A 25,380-nucleotide genomic window follows, 5' to 3' on the forward strand; every position below is an offset into this window, starting at 1 on the left:
AAAGAAAACTAGTTCTAATTGTAACGGGGACCGTTACATATGTTCCCCAAACCTCCCCCAATTAAAAAGTGATGTCCTTGTGAATCTATAGGAAAAAATCATTTTATTTTAGCCTTTAATTACATGTAGTACGTTCAATATGCTCATTTCAGTACCAAAAAAAATGAAAGAAAGCGTTGCACGCGCATACACGTGCACGCGTGTATGATTCCGAATTTTTGTTGATGTCGTTCAACAGGCATTTGTATCATATACCCACAGTGTGAATTTCATAACGTTTCCACCAAATACAAGGAAGTTATAGCGATTTTAAAATCGTCCAATCAGAATTCAGCACACGTGCATGCACGTGCTGAGCAGTAATTCTAACCACAACAATTTGTAAGGAGTAACAAGACACATCTAAACCATTAATATCAATAGAATTTGATGAAAAACAAAAACTTTATCGTCCTTTAAAAATTGAAAATTTAAAAACGTTGCACGCGCATGCGCGTGTGCGTTGGCATTTTTTTCTTACACCAATATATAGATACACATATTGTCTACATATGCTGTGAATATCATCTCATTCACTTCATAAACAAGATAGTTACAAACGTTTTAGTATTATCCAATCAAAATGAAGCGCACGTGCATGCACGTGCAAATTGGTAATTTTGACCATGCAAATCAGTTAAGAGTCTCAATATTTACCTCTGATATGAATTTCAAGCCATTTCAATGAACAACAAAAAAGTTAGACTGATTCCAAAGTTAGTGTACAAATTTTGTAATGCGCGTGCACGCGCATGCGTGCACGTGCTGACAAAATAAATATTATTTTTCATATGTACAAATCATATACTATCATCCTATTTAGGATTTATATCGCTTCCTTCAATATTCTGATTTTCCATTTTTTATACCAAAATTGGAATGCACGTGCGCGCGCGTGCATGCACGTGCAAACAAAATGACTATCACTATGCACATCTACAAACGCTATACTATCATCCTGGAAAGTTTCATATCGATCCCTTTTGTAGTTTCTGAGAACACTACCGGACAAAAAAGTACCGGAGAAAAAGAATAATAATAATAATAATAACTAGTTCTAATTGTAACGGGGACCGTTACATATGTTCCCCAAACCTCCCCCAATTAAAAAGCGATGTCCTTGTGAATCTATAGCAAAAAATCATTTTATTTTAGCCTTTAATTACATGTAGTACGTTCAGTATGGTCATTTCAGTACCAAAAAAATGAAAGAAAGCGTTGCACGCGCATACACGCGCACACGTGTATGATTCAGAATTTTTGTTGATGTCGTTCAACAAGCATGTGTATCATATACCCACAGTGTGAATTTCATAACGTTTCCACCAAATATAAGGAAGTTATAGCGATTTTAAAATCGTCCAATCAGAATTCAGCACACGTGCATGCACGTGCTGAGCAGCAATTCTAACCACAGCAATTTGTAAGGAGTACCAAGACACATCTAAACCATTAATATGAATAGAATTTGATGAAAAACAAAAACGTTATCGTCCTTTAAAAATTGAACATTTAAAAAACGTTGCACGCGCATGCGCGTGTGCGTTGGCATTTTTTTTGTTACACCAATATATAGATACACATATTGTCTACGTATGCTGTGAATATCATCTCATTCGCTTCATAAATAAGATAGTTACAAACGTTTTAGTATTATCCAATCAAAATGAAGTTCACGTGCATGCGCGTGCAAATTGGTAATTTTGACCATGCAAATCAGTTAAGGGTCTCAATATCTATCTATGATATGAATTTCAAGCCATTTCAATGAACAACAAAAAAGTTAGACTGATTCCAAAGTTAGCGTACAAATTTTGTAATGCGCGTGCACGCGCATGCGTGCACGTGCTGACAAAATAAATATTATTTTTCATATGTACAAATGATATACTATCATCCTATTTAGGTTTTATATCGCTTCCTTCAATATTCTGATTTTCCATTTTTTGTACCAAAATTGCAATGCACGTGCGCGCGCGTGCATGCACGTGCAGACAAAATGACTATCACTATGCACATCTACAAACGCTATACTATCATCCTGGAAAGTTTCATATCGATCCCTTTTGTAGTTTCTGAGAACACTACCGGACAAAAAAGTACCGGAGAAAAAGAATAATAATAATAATAATAATAACTAGTTCTAATTGTAACGGGGACCGTTACAGATGTTCCCCAAACCTCCCCCAATTAAAAAGTGATGTCCTTGTGAATCTATAGGAAAAAATCATTTTATTTTAGCCTTTAATTACATGTAGTACGTTCAATATGGTCATTTCAGTACCAAGAAATGAAAGAAAGCGTTGCACGTGCATACACGCGCACGCATGTATGATTCCGAATTTTTGTTGATGTTGTTCAACAGGCATTTGTATCATATACCCACAGTATGAATTTCATAACGTTTCCACCAAATATAAGGAAGTTATAGCGATTTTAAAATCGTCCAATCAGAAATCAGCACACGTGCATGCACGTGATGAGCAGTAATTCTAACCACAACAATTTGTAAGAAGTACCAAGATACATCTAAACCCCTAATATGAATAGAATTTGATGAAAAACAAAAACGTTATCGTCCTTTAAAAATTGAACATTTAAAAACCGTTGCACGCGCATGCGCGTGTGCGTTGGCATTTTTTTGTTACACCAACATATAGATACACATATTGTCTACATATGCTGTGAATATCATCTCATTCGCTTCATAAATAAGATAGTTACAAACGTTTTAGCATTATCCAATCAAAATGAAGCGCACGTGCATGCGCGTGCAAATTGGTAATTTTGACTATGTAAATCAGTTAAGGGTCTCAATATCTACCTATGATATGAATTTCAAGCCATTTCAATGAACAACAAAAAAGTTAGACTGATTCCAAAGTTAGCGTACAAATTTTGTAATGCCCTTGCACGCGCATGCGTGCGCGTGCTGGCAAAATAACTATTATTTTTCATATGTACAAATGATATACTATCATCCTATTTAGGTTTTATATCGCTTCCTTCAATATTCTGATTTTCCATTTTTTGTACCAAAATTGCAATGCACGTGCGCGCGCGTGCATGCACGTGCAAACAAAATGACTATCACTATGCACATCTACAAACACTATACTATCATCCTGGAAAGTTTCATATCGATCCCTTTTGTAGTTTCTGAGAACACTACCGGACAAAAAAGTACCGGAGAAAAAGAATAATAATAATAATAATAATAAGAAACAGAGTAAAAACAATATGTTCCCAAACTTTGTTTGGGGAACATAATAATAATAAGAAACAGAGTAAAAACAATATGTTCCCAAACTTTGTTTGGGGAACATAATAATAAGAAACAGAGTAAAAACAATATGTTCCCAAACTTTGTTTGGGGAACATAATAATCTACAGTGCTCGAACCTTTACAAGTTACCTTTCTAGTCATATTATCACCAATACGTCCATTTACGATTAATAGTTTATTAGATTTGCACATTTCTAATAAAAGTTCCCCATCAGAATTCTGAGATTTGTCTTCGTTATTTCTTTCCGAATTTCCAGTCAAAAAGGCTGCTTCGTTTTCCATAGTTTCAAAAATTTCACCAAAATGATCATATTTTCAGTATAAATATCGTAAATGTCTGTATTTATTCCGGTTCGAGTATTAAAATCACCTGCGAATATAACATGTTTATCATCCAAGGCTAATTCTTGCATCTCTAGTTCGATAATGCTAAATAAATGTCTACTACTAAATTTAGAATTTTCTGGGGGTATATATACCAATTTGCCTGATATCATATTTCAAGGGGTCAGCTTGCGTAGTGATACTCTTCTTACTGCACATGTATGATAACTTGTACAAATAAGGGTTGCTGTTGGTTATGAGTATTGGAAAAAGAAATTCTACTTATCGATATATCTCAATACTACAGGAATCTAAGAACATTTTGTTGTTACATGATCATGATCAAACACCGACTGATTATTTTGTTCAAATGATGTGCACTATACATCTGTCTGCTTGACAACTCGGTAATGTCAATATTCAAATCTTTCCCTCTAGAATTACTGGACTAATTCATCAATGACTTCAAAATATCACTTTGCATATTTAGATGGCATACATGTATTTGCACATCTCAAAGCAAACATCTAATTTTGCTAAGATATAGTAATAGTATATGCCAATATTTCTAATGTCAATATATCAAGAAATAGTGCAATAGCACCAACTGTGCCAATGCACTTGTGTTCATTTTTAGGGTGTAAATCCGCTTTGCTAGGATTAATTAGACGAGGATAAATAAGATTTTCGACCATATTGTGTACTGAAACAATGCATTCTGGCACACATTTAATATGTCGGAAAAATTTAAGTATGAAATCCAAGACAAAGTATTAAACCAACAATGATTTACAATAAACCCAGTGGTGTATATGTTTTACCATAATCCTTTTTATTTGAATTGGGCATTGTTCCTCTGACCCGAATTTCAGTTTTCATTCCAATATTAGACCGTGACTTGATCAGGTCAAATTTCCAAATGGTAAGAAATTCGATATTATTTTGAATGATACATTTTTACGTTATAGTGTTGAAGTTCTGTTACATAGTAATTGCTTTTTGATGTCCTTATTTCCTCAGGTAATTCCTTACGCAGTGTTAAAAGAATATTTTGCAATTGGCATGGTAATTCGGATTGTGGACAAAGCTATTCATGTCATTTTAAAGGCAATATCTCTGGCAACGTTTTTCCATTTGTAATTCCCTATAATTATTTAGTGCTTGAAAATTGTCATATTTTATAGATATAGAATGAGATAAAATTATTTATATAGATATTTTTTAAAAGTATTTTTGAATGATTAACATAAAAAGTATATTAATATCGATAACAATAATAGCGTGCATCAAATGAGGGAACGTAAATATAGAATAATGATAACGAATTGTTCGTTTTAATCGTTACATATCGGCCACGCCAACGTAAATATAGAATAATGATAACAATTGTTCGTTTAATCGTTACATATCGGCCACGCCAACGTAAATATAATGAGGACAAATTGTACCATGATTTGATTAAAATATAAAATCTGAGGTTAAGTTCTAATTGATATTTTAAACATGGAGAACGCTATAAGGAAATTAATCATATATTATAATATTTAGTTTTATGAATGCAGGTGACTCGAAAGTCTACGTGACCACAATAAAACGTCGAGAATTCGTGTTTTCGATAGTTCGGAAACATCTCTTCGATCGACTGGTTTTAAGTCTTACACTAACTGTAACTTTTAAGGGTGGTAAAATTCATATTTTTATCATTTTTCTATTTAATTTTCATTCTTATTTCATCCGAAATATTAAGAAACTGTTATTTATTTATGGGTTTGTGTGTGTATTGTTGTTTTTTCTTTCTTTTTACATATTCTATGTTTTGCGGCGAAATTAGTTAGTGTCGCGCTTCGTGATCAGTTCAAGATTTGACGACTCGGACCCATGTTAATTGATAATTACAGCGGATCATTAAAGTCCCCATGGAATCCCCGGGTGGGTATAATTGGTGGCGTGGGACCACTAAACACCGAGTCGGCGGGCTCGATATACCACCAATAGGGAAGATTTAATTCGGGTGAGGAAAGAATGGAATACGAGATGTGAAGAATATAAGCTTAATTACTTGCGCGATAATAACCCATGAGACTTTTGTAAGGCATTCAAGCGTAAAAGGTTTACTGGGAGCATTCTTGCAACTGTGTGTGAAGAAAATTTAATTCAACACTTTTATGTGAAACATTTACCAAAGATGGGGTAAACATATATAATTTCATAAAAATTTAAAATAGATATCTTTGAAAATACAGAGTCTGCCCTTGTTTTATGTGATTCCAAACAATTTAAGGACATATGCGACGTTTCTCAATGCAAAATTTTTCGTGACATTTCGCATATAAACTTTTTATTCTTCTGGGGGCCGGTAATGCTAGATTGAAGAAATAAGGTATTGGCTTTATTAGGGGATTTACATATCTAAATGGTAAGCAATACATGACTAATAGTACTGGAAAGTTAGTTTAATAAACAAAGAACGTATTTGAAGCAATTACCATTGTTGCCAAGGTGTACAGTAATTGCTAACACCGGCTGAAATTGACTGAATTTCTAGACACAAAGGTTCATCGGCAGGGAGAATCTCAGCCGAGATTAGCCCAATGGCACCATGGAACTTGGTGCTGTTTATTATATTTTGCGAATGTCATCACTACAACAAGACTCCGTTGATAACAGCAGTATAATTATTGACTTATTACGTTATTTATTATGCTCCAAACACAGTTTACGGTACAGAGGAAATGTTTTGATTCATAATATAAGTTTTATTTGATCACTGTATTTTATGCACAGTAGATACTAAATCATTGAAAAATAATTCAACCTATAAAATAATAATAAAAAAAATACCTGCCTACCGACCCTTAAAATTTTGAGGTGAAAGTGGAAACCAACATATATTTTTTTGGCCTAATGCTAAACCATTGATTGACGCAATTTCCCATTGTAAACAAAACAATATACATATGCACATTGACTTACTTATGCCAGGGCTATTATAAAAATAAGTAAATAAATGAAATAAAATCTGCAAGTGGGCCTACTTGTATATTAAATGACAGGTTCGCAATACAATATTTTCGAGGAAAGGGTTACCGTAACGGATATTTTTTGCAGGCAAGTAAGGGATATTTTTACAGTATTTAAATTCTAGATTTTTTTCAGGCTTTTTTCCGCCCTGGTGGGGTCCGGGTCCTTCTTGTTGTGACATTGATTGTGACCATAGCAAAGGGGCAGCTGTTTACCAACCATCGAGGACGTAAGTTTCATTCCCAAAACCATTTGTTGAAAATGGCAAATAAAGTTTTATTGCATATAGTGCAATTTTGAAGAACAACTAAGTACTTTTCTTTCAGAATATAATCAATTGTGTTTGAAAATAATGCATGGATTATCACATAACAATATAATATTTGAGTTAGACTTCCATAGATGATAAGTAGGTCCCCATCTCCGCTGAACAATTGTTTATGATATATTGTTCTAACAAACAATTCTGATCCCATAAACTTTATCCACACCAAAACCCGATCCCAGCAAGTTTGCTCAGCCACCCCTTCTTGATTTTCTTACTGTAATTATTTTTACAAAAACTGATTTTTGAAAGTTCTTATTTCAATATTGGGGGAAACTCTAAGCCTTCATTGTGACGTTCTTCTATTAATTTCTGGATCTTTGTCGTGAACAGTGGAGGGAATCGAAAAGGTTAGATACATATATATTACGTTAATTTATATTTTCTCCCATTTACTCTTATACCCTTGTCATTGAATCTGCATTTGTACTAAAACTTGTGTACATGTACTCAAGAGGTTGAGACATTTAAAACGAATTATTCCAAGATTTTAAGGGAAACAATATTTAAGAAAGAGGATATCATGCCAAGGGAAGGTTATATAGATCATGACCAGATACAGCACGTGTACAATGTATATTTCCTACTCAGAGGATTGTTGGCACTAAAAAGCTGTCTCCTTATTTAGTGTAACTGAAACAAATTTTAACGGAAAATGCAAAACATAACATTTTAAATGTTTACATGTATAATCATGTAATGGTTGACGTATATTAAAAACTATTCTAGAAAAGCAAAAATCACTATCTTTAATTTTGTTATCTTTTGAATTTTCTTAATCTTTTAGACGAATTTGACTCCACTTTTCTGTCACACTGTTTTTCCCTATAATAGCTCTAACACTTCATTGTTATTTCGGATTTCAAACATTTCAGTTGAGCATCACTGAAGAGACATTATTTGTCGAAATGCGCATCTGGTGCATCAAAATTGGTACCGTATAAGTTTTACATAGGAAACTTTTCATTTTTTTTAAACTTGGCCTTATCTTTTAAACGGTTAATGCTATGACTTCCATACTTTATATATGAAGTCCTTGTGACAAGACCTTTCTTTTGGGTACCAAAGGTTTTGATCTCATGACGTTGACCTTGGGGTTCCGGTTCGACCTACCTTTGAAAAACTTTAACCTTGGCCATGCATACTTGTCAGTACATGAATAGATCATTTTTCAGCATGGAACATAGTCTTCAAACTTCCACACAACGCCAAGCCCAGCGGATACAGCAGCATCATTGCTCTCTGGAAGGCTTCCGGTCACATGAACGGCGAGGACGTGGACGCGATGACAGATTTTAGTACATCTTCTAAGATCTACAAGTCCAAATGGTTAGATGACTGGGAAAAGAGAAGCTTCTCGGCGGTAAGCCACGATGAAAAAGCTCAAATGCTGGGTTTGAAAATCTATCAATTGAAGAAAGCAACACCAAAAGACTAGAATATATGGATTGAAGGTCTATTGTGGTAAAGATTTGTCATTGCCATCCATTTCTATCTTTTCTGAATTCTGACGACAAAGCCAACCCCACACAGTATACATTTATTAGACGGTAGCTGATAAAAATAGTTTTAAAGTGGTTTTAATTTTGTTCATAGTTAAATATATTATAGTTTTTAACTCACACCCCGTTTAGAAAGCAACACTTCAAAATTTTGTTAAATGCTGATCATTTTTGAGTAATCGACTCCCACAGAAATGGTGATTGCCTTATATAATATTTACATACATTCCACGGCACATGGTGTTTTTGGAAAACTAATTACCCACTATAAGAACGCTAAAGGGTGGCAACAATGGGTTATTAGTTAATTGCATACAGAACAAATAAATCAAACTGAACCATATTATGCGCTGTAATAATGTTCAATCACTGCCAATAATCAAATGTGTTTAAAACGCAGACAACACTGGTTAATACTGGTATCAAGTGGATCACGTACAATTTGTATGTCATTACAATAATTTCTGTACCAGTTCCGAAAATAACTTTTAAAAATGAAGTAGTTTTAATTGATTATCTCAAATCATAACCAGATAAAACGTAAACGAACATGTATATACAATAATTTAAATTGTTTCACTCTGAAGAACCGAATAACACGGCGAAAGTGCTAAATATAATTGATTAAATGTGGATCATGGTACGGATTTACAGATATTTATTTTTCCCTTTCGTGTTTTTCCTCCATAAGACAAGGAATATGGTACTGATTTACAGACATTATTTTTTCCTGTCGTGTTTTTCCTCCATAAGACAAGGAATATGGTACTGATTTACAGACATTATTTTTTCCTGTCGTGTTTTTCCTCCATAAGACAAGGAATATGGTACTGATTTACAGACATTATTTTTTCCTGTCGTGTTTTTCCTCCATAAGACAAGGAATATGGTACTGATATTATTTTTTCCATTTGTTAGCTATTATGACGATGTGGTATTCCTCCACAAGAGTTTAAACGATCAATGTAAGCATATATTTTATTGGAAGTTCAAAATAAAGGAACGAAACTGGGTTAATTCCATCTATATAAGGGGTTACTTTAATCCTGCACCAAAGTCGATTGTACACGTGTATAATGATTATGTCTTTTGTAATATATTTAAAATAAACACATTATAATTCTCTACATTAAGATTTCATCACTTTTCTCGAGAGATGTTTTACTTTGAACGTTACAGTTTTGATCTGATGTATTGCCAGATGGCAAAATTGAGAGAGATATCATAAATTTAAATCATTGTTTCTAGATATTTATAATCTTTGTCAATATTTCCATCTGGCAAAATTTCAAAGGTTAAAGATTAAAAATTATAATTTTACACAAGAAAAAGATGTTTGCAATACAATTATTCTAAATATTAGGGTGACAGGGGCTGGTATTATGCGATAATCATCATTATGCATATTTGTTCCAGCTTTATTAAAATTTGCTTTGCAGTTTATACAATGTAGATATTGCATGGGCATAAAGAAGTCATGTTGATAATGCCTGGCACATGAATGATGTTATGTACCGTAGATTATTACCTGATGGTAAAAGAAGATAATATTTTCTTTCATTATATAAATGAATAATTCGGAGCTTTCTGATTGGCTGAGATCCAACAAACTAGAAAAAAATATCTTCTGTAAAATTATAATTTGTTCCACGTGTCCTTCAACTTCGGACCAAAAATGAATTGAGATTCTCCCAGTCAATACGATTGATTTTAATTATTGGTTAAATCTGCGTCTCTTACCACTTTTGACAAGTTCTTGCACTAGAAACGTAAACAGAGACGGTTGACCAGCTATTGTTTCGCACACTCTAGTAGACAGTTTGGATGTTTTGGTATTTTCTCGGTAAATACGATGCTATAATTATCCTCGAACTGATTATCATACTTCTCAAATAACTAAAGTATCGTATGGACCTAAAAATGGCAATAATTGTATAACGTTACAAAAAAGTACTAGTATAAAACATTTAGATATCGTTTGTTGCGTTCTCTTTGTATAATGGTCCTGACGCAATAGGTAACGGGAGACAGCGACATGTATAACGAACTCTTGGCCAGTTTTTACTTGTTTTATTCGAGCTTAATCACAAGAGAATGGTCACGTTCGTTAAGAATAGAAAACTTTGCGTCAGTTCTCTCAAAGGGAAAACATTTGATAGAACTTAACTTTGGAGTGACACCCCCCCCCCCCCCCCCCCCCCCCTCCTCAGCTAATACAGAGATTATGATCGTATACGGCTAACATAAATTCTAGTTATAACGATTTTGAAGGCTTTCTGTTTTAGGATTCCCGCGCTTGTCAATGTAGCAATATAAAACATCGTTTTTAATAGGTTCGACTGTCGGCCTATAAGAACAGCAAAGAGGTCGCTTTCATTACCTTTAACAGCATGGGCAAGGGAAAAAATGAGTGGCTGGACTGCAGTAACATCATAGACTCGTCATACACTGACGTCACAAGCCAATCCAAAAACTACTGCTTAATGGAGTAAGTCTGAAAACTGTTCACTGTTCGTTATCTTCACCTTTCATGTACATGTTATAATTTTATGATCAATCGCGTCACATAGCTAATGGCAAATACGATTCTCTATAAATCTCATTCACAAATATTCATGATATTGATTCACATGTTTTCCTTTAGATACGCTGATAACCAAAAGAGGAACTTTTTCGTCAGTCATTCCTATGGCGGCTGTCCAAGTGACAACGGTTGGTTCATGATGAAAGATTACGATGCTCTCAGTGGCTGTACAGAATGGGATCAAGTCACGGGGAAACCTTACTTCCTCTATTCTGGGGATACGACCATGGTGAACTGGGCTTCCGGTACTACTTATTATTCATTTTGAAAAGAGCCATGAATACGATATGATATTTCGTCAAATAGTTTGAATGCTTCAAGTGTGAACTATGAACAATATAATAGATATTTGGCTTTGATTTTTTAAGAAGTACAAAAACCGCTATTAGTACATGTTTCACCACTCGAACAAAGTATTTTTGCGTGTACCAAATAACTTGGTACACCCCAACTTGGCCCAAGTCTAAGTTTCATGATTGGGTAACCGTGCCATTGTATTTCTAATTATTAAACCAATAATTATCAATGATTGGTAACAATTAAGGAGGGGCGTCGCGCTTTCTGAATACGGTGTGTCAGTAGACTTGGTATGGAGCATTGAATATTAAAGCAAAAACACAAAAAATTGGGTGGCTTGGGCGACCATCAGAAACAAGAGATCAGACATGCTCTATTTAAGATATATCCTCTCTCTCTCTCTCTCTCTCTCTCTCTCTCTCTCTCTCTCTCTTGTTCAGGCTTCGGTCACAAAATTATACATCCAGCAGTCTTATCATTTGCATCAAATTTAAAAGACACAGTCAGTTTTATATCACTCTATCAGCATCTCTGGTACGTTTTTGTTGATCACCCAAATACATGTAGTCTGTTTTCAAGATCATTTTCAGCACGGAATCATTTTCTATCATGCCCGAAAATGTCCAAAAGAATAGTTTTAGTAGGTTCTTAGCTTAAATCCATTTAATAAGACATGGTAGGCACTCTTGAAACATGGATGAAGATACATGTATATCAAATGTGTACGAAAAACCTAATAATACTTGAAAACTATTCAATGTGCACCAGGTAAACTCCCCTCGAGGGCACAAATAATCAAACCCAACCAAAATTGCACCAATCAATTTAAATGCTGATGATCTTGACTACAGGATAAAAATCACGGAAGGGTTATGATAAATCAAATAGAGACCACAAAGATTCTTCATTTCTCGTGTGAAACATGTAGGAAGTATGTTGTTAAACTTTTCTCTCGACATTCGATTTGGTCCCTCACTTCGCTCGGCACCAAATCTCCTCGAGAAAAGTTTACCAACATATCCTTAGTGTCTACGTGCATACATGTACGTTTATGTTCTTTCAATGCATGAGAAGCTTGTAATGTAGGTAAGAAATGCCGTACTAAGTCTGCTTATTTATGAACACCACTCAGAACAAATGTCTCGGTTGGGCGAGATGAAATGAAATGTACTAGTAATTATATTTATGCTATACCTGCTGTTGGTGGGTTTTTTTTTTAATTGAGGTGACTCTGTTAATTATCTACAGGTAACAAACAGACAGCGGACTGCCTAGTGGTATCGGTTATGGGTAAGTTTTACGGCAACACCTCAGAACATATATCAATATTACCTTAGAAAGAGTATCATTCGGTTTAACCTTGAATTGTGATAAAACTTAAATTAATATCGGTTACGTGGTAGTTATGGCTATACAGACCGTGGATATCGGCCAAAGATTTTCTCCTCTCTCCTTTAGACTACAGTTGTCCATGTAAAGCACAGTACACTTGGGCAAAGATGGCCCAGCTTGTCATGTTTTGTTTTCGTGATTTTTTAACTAAACTTTGTATTGCCAGCCTGGGACATGGTGTTCAAAGCTGTTCAGGGCGTGGTCCCTCCCCAGGGAGGAATCCGGCAGTTGTGGAAGTCCAGCGATACCCTGAATAGTGACAACCCGAGTGCCCAGACGTTAACACGCTCGCCCGGACTCGTCTACAAGTCAGCTAATGTGGAAAAGTGGCAGAGTATCCCGGGATTCTTTATTGAGAGTGTAATCTTTTTTCTAACTTATTCATAATCCAAATGTAAATGAATAAGCTGCGCTCATTTATGTTAGATTATTTATAGCGAGCTCAACGAATTCTAAAGATTAAGGCATATAAACAAAATTCGAGTCTACGCATAAATCCAGTTTAAAAAACTCATTAATCATAACGACCGTCGTTTTTTTTTTTATATCTTAAATTAGTTTATGAAAAGATGTACATGTAACTGTAAGTTTGACTTAAGAAGATCATGATCAGCTTGATTAATAAGAAGCTTTTGAAATGGATCTCAAAATATCGTTGCCAATTAAAAAAGGGGGAGGGGTTAACAAGTAACGAATTTATTTACAGTATGTGACTGCTGAACTATTTAATCAGTGCGTTAAAAATTAGCACTCTATACACTATGATGTTGTTCTAGTTTGCTCTATGAAAAATACATCAATGCTTTATTTCAATGATGGAGGGTAGGTATGACGCGCTTACATATACATGTCCACTGTAGAGAGGAGGACCTCTTCGAGCTTGGTATAAAATGGTCATTTCATGCATTTCCAGTTGTAAACTACAAAGTGTTAGTCCCAAAACATTTGCATGGGGTGGGAAACCTTAGGGAAAATGCTGGGCTTTCTTATATATTTGTACCTGCGCTTGAACTCACGGTAGTGCCGTCCACATATTATAAACATTCCATGTATACATGTTAGTATTTTTCATGTTAGATTAGACGCCATTTATTCACAGTGCCTTGAAGACTTTCATAAGTTCACATGTAGTGTAAATCTTTTAGGTGAAGTACGCGTTCTTTACGAACGGTAAAGAAGTAGCCTATATTATTTTTGATGGCCGTGATACGGATAAAAACGGTTGGTACAACGACAACCGTATCCTGTATTCAAGATGGACGGACATTATTGGTTACACCAAAGTAGGATCCTCCATTGATGGGTAAGTTTGATGTGACTGATGGGTAGGGTCCTCCATTGATGGGTAAGTTTGATGTCACTGATGGGTAGGGTCCTCCATTGATGGGTAAGTTTGATGTGACTGATGGGTAGGGTCCTCCATTGATGGGTAAGTTTGATGTGACTGATGGGTAGGGTCCTCCATTGATGGGTAAGTTTGATGTCACTGATGGGTAGGGTCCTCCATTGATGGGTAAGTTTGATGTCACTGATGGGTAGGGTCCTCCATTGATGGGTAAGTTTGATGTCAATGATGGTCATGTTCGATGTAATTGATATTGATGTGTACATGTAGTTGCAAAGTGAAGTTCTATACCATTTTGAAATGTATAATTTATTATCCTTAATTTATTTTCACGTTCATTACAAACGTTTGATTTTTGTTACAAAAAAGAATACTTGTGCTAGTTTACACTCAAAATTTTTCCAATATTGCAGAGGGACTCTGCAATTTTATTTGATATCTTGGTTAATAAAATCATTTTGAAAGCTTCATGCATAGTTTTAAGACATAATATTGTATTCATGTATGCATAAATGAGGTAATTCAATAAGTGAATATCAAGTCAATTTTCAGGGATAACACAAGACGTTTCTGTGTGTGGAAAGAGCATGGAGGGTGTCCGAATGACAAAGCATGGATGGCCATTCTGGACTCCTCAGACAGCGGTCAACCTTGTTCATGGGACAAGAACGTCCAAAGCAGACCTTATTTCTTGTACAGCAAAAAATCAACATGGGCTCTTTGTGAAAGCGGTACGTTTTTTCTGGGTGTTTATGATGGTTGCATAACTGGGTGTAGATAGATAAACTTATAATCATTACTGAAACATTAATTGGGAGTATGTCAAACAGGATTTTCTTATAACGTAACTTTATGCGGAAAAATTATTTGTATGCATTGCATTCAGTTTAGCTCACCTGAGCAAAAGACTCAAGTGATCTTTTCTGATCGAAATTTGTCTGGCGTCTGTTGTCGTCGTTAACTTTTCAAATTTCCATCTTCTCCTTCAGAACCACTGGGGTAATCCCAATCAAACCTAGTACTACATCACACATAGGTGAAATGGGTTCCATTTTGTTCAAATAAAAGGCCATACTCCCTTTAAAGGGGAGATAACAAAGAAAAGGCAAAATTAGGCTGGGGTCATTTAAGAATCTGCTTATCATGAACCACTGGGCCAGAAAAGTTGAAATTTACATGAAAGCGTCCTGACAAAGTGTAAATGCAAGTTTGCTCAAACCATGGCCCATGGGGAAAGGTTGGGGCCACAATAGGGGATCAAAGTTTTACATAGGGATATATAGGGAAATATTTGAAAATCTCATGAAAAAGAATGGTAAGTCATCTCCAGGTGGTGTGGATTAAGTTTTTTTTTTTTTTTTTTCAAATTGTGGTCCCGGCAGATAGGGTGGGGCCACAATATGGGATCAAAGTTTTATATGGGAATCTATATGAAAAATCTTTAAAAGTCTTCATCTCAACAACAGCAGGGTAAGTTTCCATATATAGTGCAGATTCAAGTTTGTTCAAACCATGACCTCCCAGGCGTAAGGTGGGTCCACAGTAGGGGATCAAAGTTTTATATAGGAATATATAGGGAAACATCTTTTTTAAATCTTCTCAAAACAGCAGGGTCATCACAATAGTATATGGAATATGAGAGCCGTATAACCTTCTATTCAAAAGTTATTAACAATATTAAAGTTTCTGACGGACAAACAGGACATAAACACAAGACCTTTCTTTCAACCTTGGAGTTTGTAGTACTTATAAGAAACCTAACCTACGTAATATCTCTTGGAATTATTTAAAGTAGGGCATACAGCTCGGAGTTTGACCCAAATTTCAAAACCATACCAAATTCATTAACCTTGCTCATAAGATTTGGATAACAAATGATAGGTTTTTATATTTCTTATGTGCATTTCTTTTCACACGACCTTTTTATGGTGTTAAATGTTTTTATGCATGTGATCTTGACTCTGGAGTTTAACGTACCTTTAAGAAAACTATCATTCTCTTGAACTATTTAAGGTAGGGCTTAGATTACATATGGTAAGAAATTTATTTGATGACAAGATTTTCGACCATGGAGTTTCACCCAAATTTCAGTTTGTTTGACCTTGTAACCTTTACCTTGGATTTCGATTTACTTCTCAGAAAATAAACACTAGGTAATATCTCTTGAACTGTTTAAGGTAAGACTTTCATATTTGGAATGTATAAACTCCTGATGAGAAGACCTTACATTTCATACCATGATTTTTACGTTCTTTCATTGTTATGTCCTGACCCTTTGGGGCTAGGTTTGGGGTTACAATATGGAGTCTAAATTTTTCATGGGAAAAAGATTGAAAAAATCTTTTAAAAATCATAATAGCTGAACAGCAGGCCAAAATGATTCGGGTGAGCAATGTGGCCCAAGGGCCTCTTCTTAATGCATATGAAACATGTTCATTCTTAGAAATTAGGGTATTGTTTATGTATGATTTTCGATACTTAGAAGATACGGCTTTGGAGTTGAACCAGCTAATATTTGTATCTGTATTCAGCAAAGGAAGGCCATCCTTTGTGTAATGTATGATACTGATATGATGTTCAAAGAGATTTGGAAATTAGACTGGAACATCTTAGAGAAAATCAGGCTATATGTACTTTAGGCGGAACCTCAAACCGTCTATCAAACGACTTAGCTTTTATAGCCGTCTCTTGGCACTCGGAGCTCCCCGTTTGGCTCTTATCTCGCTCAGAGTGTATGTTTGAAGCGTAGCGGGAGCCTCGGAGGATTAGTCTCTTGGCGTCCGTCGTTGTCAAGTGTCGCAAAAACGTTTTTACGGTAACTAATATTTGAAACTAATTTTCAAACCAAAATTATCCCATGATTAGTGTCAAAAGGCCAAAATGCAAACATAACAGTTTGAAATTCTTTCTTACGAGGATTGCTCCATAACTGTTTCGTATAGATGTTGGTGAAAGGAAATGTTAGATGTTTCTCTAAGGTGATGAAAATTCAATTTAAAATACAGGATCATCAATTATGTTGTCAAATACGAATTAAAAGTCATCGTTGAGAAGGTCTGTTTTTTGCAGAGTATACACAATCAATATAAAAGTTCATTTATAGCTCAAATGTTATATCCAATATTTACGTATTGGAGGACAAATCAAAATTCACATAACCCCAAATATTCGATTGCAGGAATACCGGTAATCGTGTAATCTGTTTTTATTGTCTGTGTATTACTTTCACAGGTGGAAGTTGGAACAGTGCTGAATTTCCCACAGCAGAGACAGCTGCCATTTTCATAAAAGGTATTGTACTTTTGAGAGAATCCTTCATCATTAGATAACAAATAGTGACATAATATATACATCGTTATGCAATATACACCGTAATATCTACAGCTTGATTTACATTTACTCTGAAGTTGATATCAAACAGATGGTAAAGTTCCTCATTGAAAATATCTCTCGTAGTCTTTGGTGATCAGGTCCTCCAACGGTCTGTTGGAATTCCAAATGGGAAGTAGTTGTGCTCCTTTGTTAGCTGACCTGTTTTTATATTCTTTTGAGGCAGAATAGATTCTAAAGGAGAAGAAAATATCTCTAGCTGTCGCCTTCAACTCGACATACATTTATAGATATATCAACGACTTTTATCTATTATTAACAATCATTTTCATTCTTATGTTGATTCGATAAAGTATCAAACTGTATCTAATTGTGAAACATTTATGAAATACTGTCATGTAAAGAAGCTTTGACAAATTAGGTTGGAGAATGGTTATGAAGGTGGCGCATCAGCAGTCCCTCTCTCCGTCTAGCACTGTTTATGGCCTGTGGACAGGTACCTACACTGTTAATGAATTTGACGCGAACGCGCTGACCATTGGCGCAGGAACAAAGACTTACAAGTCCAGTGTGGTTGACAATTGGTCCAACTACCACATTTCCGCCGTAAGTATACATCCATAAGGTCTAAAAAGTTTGTCGCTCTAAAAAGAGGTAATTTAATATTTCTGATCGAATACTGCAATGGTAAAGTAAAATATACAGCAGTCGTACTTGTGGAAATACGGAACGCTCCTTGATCATCATTACAGGTCCGAGTCAGCTTCTACAAAAATGGCAAAGAGACTGCCTACACAGTGTTTGACGCTCATGGTGTTAAGGACAAGAACAGCTGGTTCGATTGTACCAGGATTCTCTACACCGCATACGATGATCTTAACAGATTAAAGGCAGTCTCTTACTGCGGTATTCCTGGGTAAGTAGACAGGGGTTAGCTGGGTGATCACCGTGCATATCCGGAGTTTCGTTAATTACTTATTCTGTGGTATACAATTGTTGACTGTGGTGGACAGCAACACTTATCAATGCCCGATGCGAATTTGAATATATGAAATACATGAAAGGTGAAGATAAACGAACAGTGATCAATCTCATAACTCCTATAAGCAATACAAAATAGATAGTTGGGCAAACACGGACCCCTGGACACACCAGAGAAGATGTAAGAAACTAGTCGGTATATCAGTAGTCCGTGCCTCTGATTATCACACATATATCTCAGCTGCGGTCAATATTTGATATAAATTAATGACCGGTTAATGGTTTTTTTTTCCGGGAAACAGTGTTTAACTACATTGATTTTTATAGAGAAAATATATCACCAAGAGCTGACGTCACTTCGTTAACTTATGTCGTAGTAGTAAAACGTCAGGGTATTGGCTATTACAAGTATTTCCAAACAGTTGATTTCAGAAAGAACTTAGAAATAAGAGTTTACAAAAATGAGGCTTTGGGTTGAATAAAATTATTATCCATGCTGGTATGATGGCAATACTAGGGAAGAATGTCCCATCTATTAGTACATTGTATATTTAAAAGCCCATAACGCAGTTTAAACAGTGAACTTGAAGTAAAAGATGCAACAGATTCTTCAAAATCTGCTTCATATTTGGGTATAGAATTGAACATAGAAGTTAACGGGAAACTAACAACTCAACTTTTAAGACAAACTGGATGACTTCAGCTTCTCCGTTGTCAACTATCCTTATTTATATACGAATATTCCATCATCTTCTGAATGTGGTGTTTATATCTCTCAACTGATTCGATAGATGAGAGAATTTTCTGTGTATGATCAATTTTTAAATCGAGGCATAATACTGACAAATGAGTTGATGTTAAATGGGTTTCAGCAATCTCGTTGAAAGTTCATTTGAGCTAGATATAGTGCTCAAGGCGGATGTGACCGGTCAGTTAGGGAAAGGGATTTCAGTACTCACCTGATCCCACCTCAGGTGTTTACAGAAGTCCGTGGTTGTCCAACTTTACATTTTGTATTCTCTATAGAATCATGAGATTGTCAAATCTGCAAAGGTTCTTAACATAAATTAATGATGGACAAAGAAATGGTAAAAAATTATAATATTCACAGTGACATTATTTTTCATTTTGTTAGAGATGGAAGTCTCAACAGACGATTCTTTATCCAAAATAACTATGGCGGGTGTAATAACGATGCTGGTTGGTTCCTTGTTGTGGAGGGTAATGCGTGCACATGGGAACAACGGACAACTCGTCCATATTTCATTTACAGCGGGAAAAGTGGACGAGATCTTCAAAATGGTAAGTAAATACAGAAATAGGAGGAAGTATCGCTGGGTCATGCTTTTTTTCAACAAACATCTTTAATCTTTTGCGAAATAAATATGTCATTTAAATCTATCAAGCAGTTAAGGACAAAACATTATCTGTATTTTCTGTAAAATTCACGATCTTGTCTATGTACCTGCTTCTACATGTAATCAACTTTATTTCAGATTTCGTCATTGCTGACGTCTTTTTGATATCTGTTGGTAAGCCACTCTTCATCTTTACATGTTGTTGATGAAAATGCCTTCCATTTGCAAATAGTTAGAGTGTTTACGAAATTGATAGGGAACACAATTTTTCATTTCTACAGTCATGGACAACTGTTTTCCAAATCCCTGTAAAAATGGAGGCACGTGTTATGAGGAGGGTATGGATTACACGTGCACATGCAGTGGAAACTGGTTTGGACAGCGTTGTACCGACTGTAAGTTTCATGCATTGGGTATATACGAAATAAATGTGTACTGTGCATGTTTCTATGAACGAATCAACTAAAAGACTTTGAAATGGTGAAGAAACAAAATTTGACACAACCTGGAACGGATGGAACCTTTTATTTAATTGAAACAGCCTTTTGATTTATTTACTCTCTCTCTCTCTCTTTCTGTCTCTCTCTGTCTGTCTCTCTCTCTCTCTCTCTGTCTCTCTCTCTCTCTCTCATAAAACATTTTCTGTAAATTAAAGATTGATACATGACACTTGTGTTAATATTTAAGGATTGAAGCTAATTTTAACCTATGTTATACGATATAATGTAACTTGGTGTAGTTTACGCTTTATAATCCGCAAAAAATTTAATGTAAAAATACAAAACTACACTGTACGAGTATTCATTTATACAAAAAAGTAAACAATCGCCGAGAAATAGAAATCACTTGCACCGCGCAAGGATTCACTTATCAACAGACTGAGGAAGCGTCGAACGAGAAAACGGCCATCTTGGTTCTATAAATAACCGGAGCACGTACTTTATTATTCAAATTTAAAAACGCAAGGTGGTGTTTTCAACGAATCCTGAGGCCTAATGTTTACTGCGCAGCACAAGATCGACTTTTGAGACGCTCCAACAGAAAGTACCGGAGAGTTGTTTATTCTTTATATAAATCTAAACCCGACACCACACAAAATACGTCATGCATCAGTAAATGCTAAATGAATTGCGGTTTCTTTACTTTATAATAGTTTTAAACTAAATTATAATTTACCATTACATATGCAGTATTGTCGCCTATTAAATCCGACACAGTAAAATGTAAACAATTCACAGGTCATCGATTTGACGTGACGTCATCTAGTAAATACATGATGCATTATATGCTTTGATAGGCGGGTCAATCAATCCCCAAGTGAAAATACATTTTATGATGAAACAGCAAAGTTGCAAGTACTTTTTATACCATTATTTTGCAAATGCTATCGTTGTGTCAGAATTAGTATCCGACGAGTTTTACCGTTAATGTTTTGTGCACTTACAAGTTAAAAAAAATTATGTACGCATTGTTTAACATCGAGAAAAAAGGTCAAACAAAGGTATGTTATTCTGCACGGTTTGTTCTGTTGATTTTCTTTTTCATAGAAGGCCTTCAACTTTACGGTGCTACAATATGAAATTAAAAAAAGAGTCATTTTGGGTTGTCAAGGGGGCGTGTCCCCATACCAAGTTACATTATACAATATAAACTAAAATTCTTCAGTGTGTTCAGCTAATCAGAAATCATTGGAAAGGAAGGCGCTCAAGCTTTACTAACTGTCTTTGTGTATCTTTTTCTCTCTTTTTTTTACCTATACTTTTACCGATCATTGCGAAAAGTAATTATCATTACATATAATGTATATATTAAGGTTTGATTCGCTCTATACATACTCTAAACCAGCTTCTTCGCGATGACCCCATTTCGCGATTCACCAGTGACGGATTTGTTCACAATGACTTATTTTCGTGATCAGGATTATCTTAAACAACTTCAGCAAGCAATAAAGGCCCTGGTTTGCAGCGAGAAATTTTCGCGATTACGAGGGTTTCTAAAAAAAATTTCTCACATGCGAATAAAGGTTGGTTTATAGTATTGGTATATAGTCATTCATTCATTTTTTATGCCCCCGAGATCGAAGATCGGGGGGCATATTGTTTTTGTCCTGTCTGTCATTCTGCAATTCTGTCTGAAACTTTAACCTTGCTAATAACTTTTGAACAGTAAGTGATAGAGCTTTGATATTTCACATGAGTATTCCTTGTGACAAGACCTTTCCGTGGGTACCAACATTTTTTACCCTTGACCTTGGAATTTGACCTACTTTTGGAACACTTTAACCTTGCTAATAACTTTTGAACAGTTAGTGATAGAGCTTTGATATTTCACATGAGTATTCCTTGTGACAAGACCTTTCCGTGGGTACCAACATTTTTTACCCTGTGACCTTGGAATTTGACCTACTTTTTGGAAACTTTAACTTTGCTAATAACTTTTGAACAGTAAGAGATAGAGCTTTGATATTTCACATGAGTATTCCTTGTGACAAGACCTTTCCGTTGGTATTGAACCTTTTGACCTAGACATTTGACCTAATTTTAATTTTTTTTTTTACATTGGTCATAACTTCTAAATGGTAAATATTAGAGCTTTCATATTGTACATGAGCATTTCTTTTGACAAGATCTTTCTACTGGTACCAAAATATTTGCCCTTGTGACCTTGGCCATCTCCGGAATTGGCCATTATCGGGGGCATTTGTGTTTCACAAACACATCTTGTTATTTATTGATATGCATGTAGTTATCATTCTATTGGTATAGAGTGATCTTGATTTACTATTTATTGACATAATGATCGAGTTGTATTTAATATCAAATATGTTGTTTTAGATTGATTTACTATCTACATGTATATTTGACCTATATATTCCTTTAAGTGAATGGTGTGTGGGCCAACTGGGGAAGCTGGGGATCATGCTCTCAGACTTGCGGTCCAGGAACCCAGACACGAAGCCGCACCTGCACAAATCCTGCCCCTCAGGGAAGTGGCTCCTCTTGTGCGGGGTCATCCACATCTTCCCAATCCTGCCAAGACATGGTTTGCATTCGTAAGTGGTCAAAATACTGGTATTTTTATTGGTATGGACAGGTATGGCACGTTCAGAGTGTGTCGTCAAAATAGTGAAATAAGAAGTTAAACACTGAACTACTGTTTACACAAGATTCAATTTTTTTGCGTGCTTAAATTCCATACTGTTTACTATTATGCAGCCGATATTGACGGTCAGTGGGGACAATGGAGTTCTTACAGCGCATGCCCGGTAACTTGTGGTAACGGTGACAGAGTACGCACTCGTAACTGTGACAGTCCAGCTCAGTCCGGTAAAGGCGCGGATTGTCCAGGCCCCTCCTCACAAGTATTAGTCTGCAGTTTGTCTCCATGTGCTGTGGGTGAGTGAATAGCATACCAACAATACCCGAGTCCTTGTGTCGTGGAATTCAGTTTTCATTTTAATTAAATGAATGTTGTTTATAAAGGTTTGTTATGGAAGTTGTGTCAGTATATCTGGCTATTTACAATTTCTCAATTTTTATTGATTTGTTTTATATTGTTTAACGTCCCTCTCACGAATTTTTCACTCGTATGGAGAAGTCAACATTGCCGGTGAAGGGCTGCAAAATTTTGGTATATGCTAGGCGCTTACGGCGTTTGAGCAGGGAGGGGTCTTTATCGTGCCACACCTGCTGTGATACGGGGCCTCGGTTTTTGTGGTCTCATCCGAATAACCGCTTCTTTTAGTCGCCGCTTACGACAAACAAGGGGTACTGAGGACCTATTCTAACCCAGATCCCCAAGAGATTCTTTCTTATATCCTGTGTAAATAAATAGACAATGGCCAAAGAAGAGCATCAAGAGGAATTAAGTTTAACATAGGTGAAATGTCACAATAACATAATGACTATGATATTGTAAAATATATTAGCACAGGAAGACATCTATGAAATAATGAAAATGATATAATAATTTTGAAGGTGTGTGATACCTTAACGTTTATAAGTGAACATAACAAACAAAACCTAATATTAAATGAAGATCACCTGAAAACATTCATACATGTCGAGGTCATTAGGTCACAAACCAAAATCACGACGAGAATATAATTTGAGACTGTATAACATATACATATATTGCTATTGATCAACTTGTAAATTCTTAATAAAATTAGTGTTTAAGAAGATAATAGTAAATAGAAGTATTTATAGATTTTGGGGCATAGAAGACCAAGATCACAACGACAATGATCATTGCTATGCAGTTCCATTTAGGAAGGAAAGGTGATGTCAGGGAGTGGTGAGAGCGTTCGCTTCGTGACCGGGAGCTCTTAGGTTTGAGTTCCCCTCGTATCTTGGCCGCGTCAAAACTAAGATTATTGGCAGTGAATTGCTACTTCGCCAAAGCTCTTCATTTGGAAGAGAGAATCACGGGTCTTTCGGGTGAGATCTTATATACCTGTGGCACTGTGTCACGGAAGGTGTTGCTACGATAACGAAGTTTCACTGATACGGTCATGATCGTCATACATATAATAGGTCGAAATTTGTAGCCTTTTGCATACAGCTGGTGACGTCTCAATGAGTGAAACATTCTCAAAGGATGTAAAACAGATAAGCAAAAATAGTGAATAATTATTATTCTTGAAAAGATGGAAAATGGGCAGCCTGGGGATCATGGTCCTCCTGTACAAAATCTTGTTCCGGTGGTAAGGAGGTGCGATCCAGGACTTGCACCAACCCGGCGACTAACTATGGCGGCAAGGACTGTGTCGGAGAACCGTCAGAGGAAAGGTCCTGTAACACCCATGGATGCTCAGGTACTATGTCCTATTTCAAGAACATGTACACAAAATTTACACATTTTTATAAAGCTATTCAATACACCAACTGTGATCGTAACGAAAGCAAACCATCTCGCAGATGTTGAATTTGATTCCTTGCAGTTTGCAGTCAAGGAGAATATTTGTGTGATGACGGCACATGTAGGATGGGGTCCCGCTGCAATGGAATCAATGACTGTGACGACGGTAGCGATGAGGGTTCGTGCTCGGCCTCAGTATTGCGAATGTCTCAAGGATACGTCAACAACGACCTAACCCGGCCTGGTAATTCCGAGGAGGAGGAAAGTGCGGCTGTATATAATCGTAAGTATTCTTAAACTGAAAGTATTATTTATTAATTTTAAAAAAAAGCCCACACACACAATAAAAAACCAAATCAACCCAAAATATTAATCTGACTGTAGTGAATAACAAAATATGCTATTCTTTTCCTATGACTTTGCAATTAACAAAATATTCCTTCTAATACATGTAGCTATTGCTATCAAATAATATACGTGTAGTATATTTTTACTACTTGCTACAACAATAATCAATACAAATTTTAAGGACGAATAACACATCGTTACGATTTTTCCATCGGATGTACGTCCATCTCGTCAGCTCAGTCGGCAGTGGATTTGAAGCGCCAGTCTGTTAAACTGAAGATGCCGCTTTCGAATCCTATATTGATCTTGAATTTGTTCTTGGTGATTTATTTTACATGCTACATGAAGCAAACTTTTAAATTTCTAACACCGTAATCTTTATTACGCA

At 35.7% G+C, this 25,380-nt stretch overlaps 1 protein-coding gene across 1 annotated transcript in view; it reads left to right on the top strand.

The window, feature by feature from the left end:
* The first annotated feature begins 6,695 nt into the window (after positions 1–6,695).
* Positions 6,696–25,380, top strand: part of LOC125650831 (uncharacterized) — a 19,867-nt gene continuing 1,182 nt past the window's right edge. The window contains exons 1-19 of the mRNA XM_056166111.1: positions 6,696–6,702; positions 6,795–6,899; positions 8,171–8,358; positions 10,831–10,985; positions 11,142–11,326; positions 12,627–12,668; positions 12,937–13,130; positions 13,916–14,073; positions 14,668–14,846; positions 17,347–17,406; positions 17,867–18,051; positions 18,198–18,361; positions 19,562–19,728; positions 19,923–19,958; positions 20,066–20,179; positions 22,666–22,836; positions 23,000–23,179; positions 24,433–24,600; positions 24,727–24,927. Coding sequence (XP_056022086.1) covers positions 6,696–6,702; positions 6,795–6,899; positions 8,171–8,358; positions 10,831–10,985; positions 11,142–11,326; positions 12,627–12,668; positions 12,937–13,130; positions 13,916–14,073; positions 14,668–14,846; positions 17,347–17,406; positions 17,867–18,051; positions 18,198–18,361; positions 19,562–19,728; positions 19,923–19,958; positions 20,066–20,179; positions 22,666–22,836; positions 23,000–23,179; positions 24,433–24,600; positions 24,727–24,927 — 2,659 coding nt within the window. The remainder of the gene's footprint in view (positions 6,703–6,794; positions 6,900–8,170; positions 8,359–10,830; positions 10,986–11,141; positions 11,327–12,626; positions 12,669–12,936; positions 13,131–13,915; positions 14,074–14,667; positions 14,847–17,346; positions 17,407–17,866; positions 18,052–18,197; positions 18,362–19,561; positions 19,729–19,922; positions 19,959–20,065; positions 20,180–22,665; positions 22,837–22,999; positions 23,180–24,432; positions 24,601–24,726; positions 24,928–25,380) is intronic.

Source organism: Ostrea edulis, chromosome 5 (assembly GCF_947568905.1).
Source record: "Ostrea edulis chromosome 5, xbOstEdul1.1, whole genome shotgun sequence".
Lineage (NCBI taxonomy): Eukaryota > Metazoa > Mollusca > Bivalvia > Ostreida > Ostreidae > Ostrea > Ostrea edulis.